This window comes from Curcuma longa, chromosome 4 (genome assembly GCF_044706935.1).
Source record: "Curcuma longa cultivar G26 ecotype Majalengka, Jawa Barat chromosome 4, ITB_CL_G26_1.1, whole genome shotgun sequence".
Lineage (NCBI taxonomy): Eukaryota > Viridiplantae > Streptophyta > Magnoliopsida > Zingiberales > Zingiberaceae > Curcuma > Curcuma longa.
In genome coordinates, this window is record NC_133864.1 from 16,470,102 (window position 1) to 16,483,532 (window position 13,431).

The 13,431-nt window shown below is 36.2% G+C and overlaps 2 protein-coding genes and 1 pseudogene across 2 annotated transcripts; all 3 read right to left on the bottom strand.

The window, feature by feature from the left end:
- Positions 1-474: 474 nt before the first annotated feature.
- Positions 475-1,157, bottom strand: LOC141826098 (putative F-box protein At5g04010; annotated as a pseudogene).
- A 2,425-nt stretch (positions 1,158-3,582) lies between these two features.
- Positions 3,583-4,091, bottom strand: LOC141828345 (flowering-promoting factor 1-like protein 1). Its single transcript, XM_074715763.1, has one exon. It carries the CDS (start codon positions 4,063-4,065, stop codon positions 3,742-3,744), a length of 324 nt encoding a protein of 107 aa, XP_074571864.1. The 5' UTR covers positions 4,066-4,091; the 3' UTR covers positions 3,583-3,741.
- A 1,117-nt stretch (positions 4,092-5,208) lies between these two features.
- On the bottom strand, positions 5,209-13,228 carry LOC141826057 (uncharacterized). Its single transcript, XM_074713312.1, has 8 exons — positions 13,097-13,228; positions 10,099-10,180; positions 9,942-10,009; positions 8,856-8,953; positions 7,815-7,951; positions 6,720-6,787; positions 5,696-5,759; positions 5,209-5,412 (listed from the first exon to the last, which is right to left on the bottom strand). The coding sequence occupies exons 1-8, from the start codon at positions 13,105-13,107 to the stop codon at positions 5,395-5,397; spliced, it is 546 nt and encodes a 181-aa protein (XP_074569413.1). The 5' UTR covers positions 13,108-13,228; the 3' UTR covers positions 5,209-5,394.
- Positions 13,229-13,431: the final 203 nt, after the last annotated feature.

The following is a 13,431-nucleotide window of genomic DNA, read 5'->3' on the forward strand; positions in this document are numbered from 1 at the left end:
CTCCACCAAGGCGGCCGCGTGCGCTGCGACGCCGTCGATCACCGTCTCCGCCGCGTCGCTCTTCTACTGCCGCAGCCGCCGGATATTTGTCCGCCATGCAGAGTCTCTTTCTCTTCCGGGGATTGCAGCTTTCCTTTTCTTTTCGCCCTAACGAGCCAGTGATCGGCGCTCGTGGTGATCTGAGCGCTCTAGGGCAAGGAACTTGGGCACATGCGTACATTGAGCTCAAATCATCGGAAGCCTTTCGATTCATGGTCGAATTGCTCGTGGATCACAAGGATACACAAAAAAGACATCGCATTTTGTAGATTTTGATCGAGTTACTGTTTAGCCTCGAAAAGGAAGTGCTGCAGATGAAGCAAGCCATCCTCCACGTTTGTGTATCTACAAGTTCTAGTGTTCATCAGACCGAAGCTCACCTTCTCCACCCTCCTATAAGCGCTTCCGCCGCCGGCGACGCCGTCGCCGCCACCAGGCACCTCGTCGGAAAGCTCAATGAAGACTTGAGCCTCGATGCCAGAGGCCTCCGCCTCCGAGCAGCAGCACGCCGATGGACACGGCAACTTATCCGAGAACCACGTCTCTCTGTTCCCAACCGACTTCCCGTTCCCTTCAAGCTCCATCAACGCGAAAGCCTCTCGTCACTCCGCCGTCGCTACCGTCCATGCGACCTTCGACTCCTCGCGGGCGTCGAGAACCACCGCTTCGTCTCGGCCGATCGGCACCGAGAATCGGAAGATGCCGTGGTGCGCGACGAGCTCGGTCCCTGCTCGGGCCAGCGAGAGCACCGGCGCGCCGCTCTGGAAGATGTCGAGGAAGAAAAGCAGGCGGGAGAGGGAGAGGGTGAGCCGGAGCGGGGAGGGGACCCGGAGGCGGCGGTGGCGGGCGGTAGCCTTGTGCAGGAGCCGGAAGAGATGGTGAGGCGAGATGGCGGCGGCGGCGGCGGAGTGGGCGGAGGAAGGGAAGAGGGAGCGGCTGAGGCGCGTCCAGAGGCGGTCGGAGGTGAAGACGGCGTGCCACGATTTGGAGACGCAGCAGGCGACGGCGACGGACTTGGGGTCGTCGTCCATGGACTGGGAAACGAGTTGGAGGACTTCCCACGGAGGAGGGGACGCAGCGGTCGCCTGTGATCCTCTCGGTTGCGTCGTCGCCGCCATTGCCGATCGAATTTTGTCTCCTGATCGATCCGATGATCCCTCGCTGCGGAGTGCTGCATATCAGAGCGCGGCGCATGCAGACACGTCACGAGGAGTTGCAGACACCTGTGCTTACGCTTCATGGCGGCGGCGCATGCAGAAACGTACACGAACACGGCCACTCGTGACGACGACGACACTGGCAGGAACGACACGTAGTGCAAGAACATTGTCGATTTTTTATTTTCTTAACATTTTAAAATCATTAACTGAATAAATAAAAATGCAGCTGCAAACGATAAACTCTACAGGTACATGCAAAACTTGGCAGATCTTTGATGATTTATGTTTATTCTGTTTATTATTCTCCTGCAATACCAGTACCAGTGTTGCATGTACTGAGTCTATTTTCATAAATTTGATATGTTTTTTCAATCCATTTGCTTCCATTTCAAACTACTTAAGGCTCATGCAAAGTGTAAGCGCAGACGATGAACATATGATATTTCTAATGTAGTAGTTAGAGATCGAATCTCACAAAAAACTCATTCATTCTACTATGTATTTTCTATCTTAGCTTCCTCCATATCCATAGAGATAGTTATAGGAGGCCATTAATGAAGTGGCATATCCATAGGGTGTAACGTAGGTGATAGATGCATAATATTTCTGATGTAATCATCACGGATTGAATTTCATGAGAACACACATCTGTCATTCATCATACCATGCGTTTCCTATCTTACCTATCTCCATATCTATAGGGTCAATTCTAAGAAGTAGCTGAGGTGACAGATCCATCTTTTTAAATCTCATGCATGTGAATAATATACTGAGCTAAAAAAACATCTTTAAATATGTAAATTATTAAAAGGATATTTTAAAAAATATTCTCTATATTTTATATAAAAAATATCATGTATTTTAATTTAGTAGTGTTTTAATCAAAATTACTTTCATAGAATTATTTTAAGGAAATCAAATTACTATAAAAGAACTGTAACAGTTGTTTTAAGTAGCTAATTGTTATAATATTCAATCAACTTGATTAAAATTATTATCAAGTTGATTAAAATTATTTTTTATTTTAAAATAGTTATATTAATTACTTATGAGTTATAACAACTACTAATTAAATAGCTACTACAACACTACAACAATAATATTATTATAATATTATAATACTTATATAATAATTATTACACGTTATAGTAACTACTGATTACTACACCGTGATTGGGGAGCGGAGTTAAGCGGGGACCGAGCTGAGCAATAAAAAGTGGGAATATGGCAATAGGGAAAAACCGCAGCAAAGTGGGAATATGTTCATGATGATTTTCTTCTTTTTTTTTATGTAAAAATGAATGCATTTCATTTGTTGGAGTAAATTTTACACGTTGGAAATTGGAATAATACTCTGGATCGGTCCTTCTCGGTACACTAGTCCTTACGGCCAAGAATCGATTCAGTTCGAATCGTTATCTTCCTAAGTTTCCATTTTTTTTCCTCCAAAAGGTGATTTGGAGTAGGATTTCGATTCCCTGTTACTCCACTACACGTGTTGTTCTTGTTCTCCTTCTTTAAGAGCTTTTCCATCCTCATCGATCTCATGTTTTTTTTTAATCTCTAATATTATGAAATCCAAATAATAGGGAGCAAAAGTTTAATTAAATTGAATTAATTCGATTTGTTTGATTTTTATCGAAAAGATAAATCGATTCTATTAATTTGAAATTTTTTTAATTTATTACGATTTAATCGATTCGATTCAATTTTGCACGGATTGCTCAGCGTTAAATCCAAGAGAGGCAAAGCTGTGATTAATTACCAAAACAATTACTCATTTAAGGTTCATTAATATATTTAGTTTAGTGTTCAATTTAATAAAAAATTATTTATATTCGTGTACAACAAAGTTAATTAAATGAATATATTTTAACAGATTGAACAACAAAGAAAAAAAATCAAGTTAGCATGCAGCTAATTAATTAATTTTAAACTCGATTATTTTGCAAATAAATTTGAACAACATAAAATTTGGTCCGGCTTGACTTATTTACAACTCGAATGAGACGGGTCAAGTGGAAATGAGTATATTTTCCAATTGATCGAGTATTCTTTCGAATCATATCTATCCTACAAATATAAGCAAATTTGATAACCCTCACTGGATGGCAAAATTGTGTTATCTCCTGATAAAAGCATCTTGTGCTCAATCATGTGAAAACATAAAAGTCATTTTGGCATAAAATTTTTCTTTAGACTTGTTCGAGGAATCAAAGATCACTTAGTAATGGAACATATCGTGGAGTATAAATTTACATGTCTCGTGATCAATCACGATTGTTGCGCGATAAGAAGATCATGCATATCGAGTTACACTTAGCTGCATAAATTTGAATGGACTTTTTCCCGCCTTTCATAAGTACTTCAAACTATTGCATGGTTTCATATCATCTCTCATTAACTTGCATAGATAAGCAAAAACAGTTACATCGATAGGTTTCACAGCTTCAAAACATCATCACACATATATAGGCAGTCTTTCACTCGGGTAGTAGAACACTCGCTTAGCATGGAAGAGGTACGGGGAATGATAGATACTCTACATGTCGATGACCCTGAAAGAGTCACGATTCTTGACAACGATGTCGTACATGTGGATGGACTTGAAGCGGGCAAAGTCAATTGGGAGGGAGATGAGGTCAAGTGAGGAGCGTTTGTGGAATTGGAGGAGGTCCGGGTCCTCGTAATAGCGCTCCCAACCCAAAGCCATAAGCCTACATTCAAGGGAGGCGTAGGAGCCTATCACCTCATTGGCAGGGGTGAAGACGAGGACCTTGCGCCGCGCCGTTGATGGCTGCTCGGCGCCGGAGGTGTTCTCGACCAGACGCACAACACCATTCTTGAACACCCAAACGCCGGCCATGAGGTTAGGGAGCTAGAGAGGTTGTTGTTGTGGTTGGGATGGAGGAAATTGTAGCTCATTGGAAGCATATTTATAGACAAGAGTTTCGATATGTTAGATGAAGATATGAGGAATTGCATGGCATTTGCAGTCAAAATTGAAGGCAGAATCTAAACTTTAGAAGAAAGACTTTCTTTTTGGATTGATGAAGGTCGTTTTCCTCATCCAAACTGCCACATTTTTCATTCACTAGCAAAGATGAGGAATCGAACTTATGGGAAAGGTGATAGACTTCATTCACTAGTAAAGATCTTAGTCTATGCATTCGCATTCTGATCGACATTCCATAGATCGAGTAATGTGACCTTCCATGCCCGATCCCGACTTACTTATCCTCGATCTCTAAACCCTAAGTTCTCGATCGAATTACTTTGCTAGAAAAATTATAATTGGTAAATCGAGATTCAATTCGTATGAAATAAGTGTATAGTCGGTTCCTAAAGATATTGTTCGACTTTTGTTTTCATTTTTACCATTCTAACTAGTAGTGTCTTTTTCTCTTGGAAGATCTCATCTCCTTCGTTAGGCATATGTACTCTACGTATATGTTCTCGTGTGTATTATATAACATTAAATATAACGTATTCATTCTTTAAAAATGGAGATAGAAAATACAATGCATATTCGTAGTTAAACTAATTAAAGTATTAGCTAGGTTAATGAACCTGTTTAAGAACTAATCTTCAACCAAAACAAGTCAAAAACATAATTAGGAGAGAATATATAAAGTGTGTGGAAATCGGAGAGTGCGAATTCCTTCAAGACTGTTGATAGCGATTGTCTTGGAAGAGTATTTATTCCATCCCATTAAATTAAGAATCTATAGGTTGCAATCCGGTGCATGTGAACGTCACGTGGGAGTTTCCTTTTGCAAGAGAAAGGAGCATCCACTCAGATTGCATTGTTTTAGTTTCCCTTTCCCTTCTCTTTTCCGTTTGGGAGAGAAGAGAACTGAGAAAGGGGAGAATTCTATGACGTCCTGAGGTGCCAGGAAGGGGGGCACCGGAGGCGGCTGCCATTCGCCGACAGATACTTTGCCCTAGCGGCGTCGGCAAGCAGGCCCTTTGTTTCTACCCTACATGCCAGTTTTTCGAGTCTGTCGTATGGAACATTGAACTAACAACGGTAGGAAAGTAAGGTGTAAAAACAGGTCAGTTGGAAGTTAAACAATGGCAGCATTAACAATGTTGCATTTGCATAACTGGTTTGGAGTGTTTTGGGCATTCCCTCCCAAATCGAAGGTGACTTAATGTTCCAACAGCCTCTTCTGGTAAACAAGAACAGGCGAGTTCATTCAAACCGTTCCATCTGAAACCAAAAGCAATTCAAGCATGAGGACTCTTGATCGAAATAACTGCGATGCAGAATGAACTTCTCGAGCCAAGCACATACAATTCGACTACTAAAATTGTGAAAATAAGTAAACGAAGCCAATTCTGAAAGTGAATTTGATACGGTTTGTCTAGGTCGACTTGTTTGTTTAACTTCTTAGTACTATAATAAAGCAACAAATAGGAAACAATTTTCATGAAAGTGAATGATATCCTGTAAAGCAGAACAAACATCGACCAAACATAAAAAATAAAACTACCTTCCAAAGGCCATCATTCAGATAGTGCATGTTGTCAACTGCAATTCCTTTGTTGATAGATTTTCTGCACCGAATAGAAAACAAATGTTCATTGCATGATAATTCAACATAATATAGATCAAGATAGATGCGCACGGCGTTAAAATGTCCATATGCTGCAACTATCAATATGATAAAACCCATGATATCCTGCATCTATTATTATATTGAAGATCAGAGCTTGGTTGAAATAAAATTAAGATTTTCAAATTTTGTGATGGTGGTGTCAGTGTGCTCTTTAGGCTAAAAGGAATATTATAATACTACAATCCACCATACTTTCTGAATCAGAGTTTGAGTAATTAGAGACCTATACAGATAAAAATAATAATAATGTAGCTCAGGCAATATGCTTAACCTGGATGGAGACAGTCACTATATCAAAGAGTAATCAAGTGTCATTCAACTAGATGATAAATTGAGAAGATTGAGATGATACAAAATGTTTAGAGGCAACCATTAGATTTGATAGTTGAGCTAAATTTAGTAGAGATAGAAAGGAGTGGATGGAGACCATAGAGAACTATAGTAGATTTAATAAAAATTGGTTTAATAAATCTAAATATTGCTAGCCATACAGCCTAGCCAAAAGTTTACGATGCGCTAAGATTCATCTAGCCGACCCAAATAGCTGGAACAAACATGTATCATACTTTCAAAGTTGGCGGGTTTTAACCTTTGTACTCTGAAAGTTGTGTTGATACAATTTAATGAATTTCACTCAATATGGTGCTTAATCATAATCATTACTGGAAATTGAACTCCAGATACAATCTTATACACAAGTTCTTGGATGTAGATTTGAATGATCATAACCACTCGTACTGACTACTCTGGCTGTATATCATAATGAACTTACCAAATATTCTTTGAATGCTAGGTGACTAAAATGCATCAATATTTTTTTATCCCAACCGTATGTAAGCACATTGAAATGTAGACATTAACATTAATTGGACTTTATATTAATAAAAGGGCAACTCACATATCTTTTGCTGAAATTTTTGTAAATCCAATAGCCAAAGCATGTTGTTTTCCCTCTGCCATTATGGCCTACAAGAAAACATGAAACAGTTCAACTAATGATTGTCAACTTAACGACATCAAAGATTTGAAATCCAACATACTTTCATAGGCTCAAGCAAACATTTATCCACAAATAACAGGTGCATTATGAAATAATTGCAGAGCTTGCATGTTTAATAGACTAAACAAACCAACTGTTAAAAAAGTAACTATCTCATAATCAAGGACCAAGGATGGGTTTGATATTTTAACTGGAATACAAGGATATTACAACATACAAGGCGAAGGGTACTTTCTTTCTTTTCTATCCAGACTTGAAAGAAAAAGTTACTATTGCATATGAGATCAAAAAATTCTTCAAGTTTCAAACTAAATCAAAGTTTTCACTTCGTTGGGTATCTCAAACATGGGATTTATTGCTGAAATAGATTCAAGGATTTCACATTCCCCCAGTGTCCATGAAGCTTCCATCCTGGGAGGGGTTGCATGGTAGAACTAAAACTTGAAAGCTTGAGGATGTCTGACTCAAATCCAAGATGAATTATCTTGCATTGTTATTTCAAGTTTTTATATAAATCATTGTTGAATGAATTCAAGAGTCGATGATAACAAAATGATTCTCAAAATTGTTATAAAAAATTTAAAAAATTAAAAAATAATAAAAGTTTAAAATATTAGAGGAAAATAATTAAGATATATGCTCTTGTGTTTGGACGGTATTCGAATTTTCATCATTTTATTTATGCAAAAATCAAATTTGTAAAGGAAAATATGAAAATTGACAACTTATTGCGCACATTAAAATTCTCTTAGCTAAAAAATAAAGTACATTTGTTTTCTTATCAATAAGTAATTATATTTTTCTAAAACTAAGTTTATCAATGTATTTAAATTTATCACATGATACTATGAGATGAAGTAACTAGCATGGTGATTTAAGGGAACATACAATTAACCCTTAGTTTTATTGCTCACTCAATGTCTTGTCCATGTTTCAAGAATAAAGAATTTGATTATGCTTCCAAATATTTTTTATATGTAAATGAACATGTACCACAGGAGTTTCCTCCAATACTTCTTCATCCAGAGCTCCACCAGGTGACGTGAGTCCAGGACACATTATGTTTGCACCTGATAGGACAAATTTAATAGCACCTCTGTCTACCTGAAACTTCTTCATTATATCTGGATCTGAAAGAGGAAGAGTAAAGTTGAGAGAGTAAAGAACATCAGGAAAATATATATGTGGTCACAATATATGAGATTCAGTAAACAAAACACAAGAACCATCATTCTTCTTGTTTCATGTTGTCGAGGATGTCATGCAACATGAAAAGCATTTTCAGACTTGACAAAGTCAAGTCTATTTCCTCAAAAAGAATGCATTGCACTAAGTTGCTAAGGTCATATGAGTTTTCATAGATATCATACAAAAAAATAGCTGCAAGTATATTGTACTTTAATCAAGATAAGTTTTATAATATAAGGTATATTTAAGTTATAACAAGCATTTGTTTATAAATAACAACTAATCAAAACTGATAATAGGACTAATTATTGATATTTAGTTTAAAAATCTAGATAAAAGAGGCAGTCTGCCCAAGGAAGGGTCAGACCATATCAGATCTATTGTACGCAGTTTTACCCTATATTACTAGAGGTTGTTTCCACAATTCAAATCTATGACTACTTGGTCATACAACAACTTTATCATTGTGCCAAGGCTCCCCTTCAGTTTAAAAATCTAGATGGAATATAAAAATGTGTTTGTGGCTAGTAGGTGTCTAACAGACTTAACTATGTGATACAATTACAAACTAAAGGTCTTACATATCTTATAATAAACCAATCTAGATTATGCAGATTGTCTAAGCTGAGTACATAATAGCAATATCTATTATAAAAAAGAATACTACCAAGAAGAACAACAATACAATTATATTTGATAATGAAAAGGATACTAAGGACTCTTGGTGGACCAAATTAACTCAATGAATAAGGAGTAACCATGCATAGGATATATAGATCATCTTTAAATCATGCATCTGAACATAATAGTAAAACAATAAAAAAAATGATATATGTGATACATTACATTGATGAAGAAGCCTCAATGTTGGCATGTAAGGTCCATCACGAATGTTGAAAAATAGTGGCACATTGTTCACCACCACAAGGTTCAAATGATTTTGACTAGATAAAGGAGAAATATTAATTAGAGTGTTAATTCTGTTGTGATTTCATCAATCAAACCAAACACATTAATAGTGGGCAAATGCTATAATTTCTCAGTATCCATATGGTCCATAGATTCAAGTCCCAATACAACTTTTCAATTTCAAGAGTTATGAGAGTGACAAAATGCTAACAAAAAGTAAGTAGAAATATAAATTGTCAAATACATTTATTCTAAAAGCCCCACTAGAACAAATTCATTTTATCAAGCTACTAAAATTGAATAAAGAATGACAGAAACATAAACCATTACAGTATAGCCTAAGGTAAAAAAAAAAGAGGAAAGTACTCCCTCATTTAAAAAGGAACAAGGTTATTGTTCCTATTAAGGAAGCACCAAAATTGACAAAAAGAGACTCATCATGAATATAGAACGAGGATATTATAATAAATTTGTAATAAAATATAAATATATCACAAGGAAACATCAAGAAACATGTTTAAGAACCAGCTAGCAACTCAAGTTTGTAACCCTTTGTAGTTGAAACAGACATCAAAATATATCGCATAGCATCAACACCTTTTCCCCCTTCTTCAAACTAGATTGGGTTACATCTACTAGAAAACTCTGATCTTTTCTTCAATTATAGTAGTTTTCGATTCCTAGAAAATAAATTTTGCCCTGTATGCAACTAATTATATAGTATAATCAAGTAGTGTTATAACCAACCCCACTTAGTGGGGTAAGGCTTGGTTGTTGTTGTAATCAAGTAGTGTTATAAGAAATATCTAATTATAAAAATTAACCTTATAACGAAGTAATTCTCTCAATACAGTCATGCTTCTCAAGATGATTGATATATGGGTAGAATATCCAATCAATTGAATCGTTTAAAAACATGTAAAAAAAATCTAAAAGAGCCTACAAGTTGACTTGATTAAAATCTAAAGATCATATCCAAGTGAAAGTTTACAAAGCTATGCACAAAAGAAAGGATGTACCAACCATTTTGCAACAATGAGAGGCACCTTTTTGGGAAGCATGTCGTCCAACAAAGGTTCCAGACCAGGATACTGTAGTTAAGTTATTATATCAGATATAAAAGCATACTATCGTGATGCGACAATAGGTTAGTATTAACCACAATAGAAAGGAAAAAGACCTCATCAGCTATGCTTTGGCGAATCTTCCGTTGTACAGATGCCTTTACTTGGTTTTGTGCAGATACATCTTCAAAAGAGAATCTTCAAGTGACATGAGAAAATTAGCAATTCAAGCCTATACGACTCACAATTCATATTCTTAAAGTAAATTGAATTTGTAACTAGTTATGTTTCTAACTGATGGAATACTAGTACAGATAAAGCTTTTGCAAGTTAAGGATATATGAAATACATGACACAAGGAATTTGTTGAGTACAACCTTTTAAATGAAAGGTATATTTTCAAAATTACCATAATTTTTTAAAGTTTTTATCTTATTCCCTTTTCGCATAGTCATGCTTTCAAGTTTATATAACAAAAGCAAAATTGATACAGGAAGATTAAACATTCAGTGATCATCAAACTATAAACTTAGTGAGAGAAGCATGCAGAGAGATGAACTACAATCAATGTCATTCCTGCATCACCTTCTATTTTTTTACCTGATTCTGGAATCTTCTTTAAGACACGTCTCATATATGCACCATTCATCAGCATCATACATTTCCTCTGTAGATCTCTTCTATTTCTTTTGATTATGACACTCACCATGTATTTAGTTAATGACGTTAAGGTAACCAGGTTAATTGCTAGAACAATGAAGGTAGCATGGTCTTTTAAGATCATAACATCAATGCTACATTTTTTATCCAAACTTGTAGGAAAATTCCTTGCATTCACCAAAATCATGTTTTTCATTGAAGAGGTTTCAGTATAGTGGAGCAAAATTAGGAGGACAGAATCTTCAGAAAATGATGCACATGGATTATTGTAGATTTCACAATCGAAATCAAAACATGCCCATGGGAAGTGAGGATAAAACATTTGGTGTTAAGTAGCTGAGACATTTCTAAAGACCCATCCTTATTATATGTTTGATTTATTACAATTTCATACATCATTGACTACATTTTCTCCTTCCCGGATAATTGTTATCAGTTTAGTGTTTCCTAGTGATGAAAAATTACTATAGAATAATGGCTAAGCTTTAAATGTTCATCCCATCAAAGCTAACAATAATAAACAATTTTATAAGTGTGTTTTTTTAATGACCTTACACAACCAAAACAAGGTCCAGAACTGCAAATTACAGGTCTACGATGTCAACATCAACCAAGAATTTCAACTAACAAAAGAAAATTCAACATAATCAATAAATTATTACCAAATCAGTCGACAATAAAAAAAACCAACTCAAAAAGCACTAAAATTGGACTCAAACATGGTGTTCTAGGATCAACTCAAAAAACACTGCCCTCCAAAAAAAACCACCCCTACAAATATATTCCTTCAAGGAATAGTTCGATTCAAGTCCTTGATCTTTTTTCCACAATATTTTTACTCAAATATTTCAATAAGAGTTGGAAATGCAAGGGGAGGTGACTTTTTTTCCTTAACAAAAACTAGAAGCAAACCTAATCATTCAACACTAAATTTTATTTTTAAAAACATTAAATTTGGGGCTTAAATTTGACAAATTCTCTCTTTCATATTTAGTAGATCATACATGAATAATAAACTTTATATCCTTATTCATAACTGAGAGGATTAGATAATGAAGAGAGAACTTTTTTCCATGGTGCAATTCATTCTAGAAGCTTTCTACAGTGCTGGGCATAGGAACTCTTGACAAACCACGTAAAGTTGTGCCTCCCTTTTCCATTGTGATTTTGTATTTCTTCTTGCCTTTCTTCTCATTGATGCTATGTTCTCAAGTTTCCAAAACAGTTAGGAGCAATTATTTTCCTAGATAGAGAAGTCACATGGTCTTCAGTGGCCCTCAATACAGTGATTGGAGAAGATAAAAGAGGAAGGAATTTTCTTCCAAATCCTAGATTTAATTTTGGCCCAAATTGGGGAGAAATGTAGGGAACAAAGTCCAAATCCCTTAACAAACAATTTTCCTTTTAGTTCCATCCGAGTAAAAGGGACAGGTGGAAGGTGGAAGGTGGAAGGAAGATAATGTAGTGCCTAGATTTCAAGGTAGCAACATCTTCATCCATACCTCCTGATCTATGTAAAAGGAGACTAATAGATGGGTTGTTAACCTTAACTTCATTCTCCTAATCCAAATTATGCGACACCTTTTTATTGAGGAGAAACAACCTTCGGCTTCGACAAATATAGTAAGATAAAAATGGATTACTTCCAACACCATTTCCCAAAAAAAAAAAAGAATCTAAATAAATTCATCTCTAGTTTGTCCATCAAAATTGCCTCTAAAATAAAAGAGTGAACTATCCCATAGAATGCTTTAATTATAAATAAAGTATATCAGCATCATAAATTTGTCCCCAACTACTTAGAATCAACTATATGGATCTTATCATCCAATCAGCTCTGTGTCGGGCTTATCACCAGTAAGTCAAATCAGTTACATCATTTTATTATATTAACTACAGATCTCTCCCTACCTCGTAGGCCTTCCACTTTAATTGATTCAACTTTTAAAACTGCAAAATCAATTCTAAACAAAAGCACATGACCCAATAACATAAAAATGAGAAAATCCGAACAAAGGGAAAAAAACTGACATTATTCATAACTTTAGTATCAGAGAGTTTCCACGAAATAGATCATATTTTGCCAAGCAAACTGCTCCCCGGACGCATGAAAAATACAAATTAGCATCTGAAGTTTGAACCTAAAAAACACTGATTTCAAGTTCACAACGGTGATAAACATCATAAAGTATGAATCTAATTTGGCAAGCAGAAACCGTGCATAATAACTAAGCAGTAGACAACAAGTAGGCCAGAAAACCCTAAAACATAAGGGAACGGATGGAACGAGAGGAATCCACAAAACTGTCAGCGGCACTTCTGACGGACAAATGAAGGAGCCATGATTCAAAACTCGGATGAGCGATTCCACGGACAAGAAAAAAAATAAATCATCAAAGCCAGAGAAGAGATCAGATTAAACTGAAACGCGTGCGGTATGGAGGGTGAACTCACTTCTTGAACATGTTGGAAGAGAGAGCGAGAGCAAGCGCGATCCGGCGACAGAAGCAGAAGCGGAGAAAGAGCGAAGCGAACGAGACGCGGTGCGGTATGGCGTCGAGATGAAGCGGGTCGAGCCACAAAGGACCTTCTTGTGAGGCGCTGGAGTGTGGAAATTTCCAATTTTTTTCAGGAAATAATTTTTAAAAAATAAGAAAATAATTTTTAACAATTATTTTACATGGGTAAAAATCAAAGGGCTTCTTTGTTTTTTCAAATAGTCAAAGTTACATTTCACTTTCATTTTTATTTCTATTTTTTTTATAAAATAATATAATTATCCTTAGTAC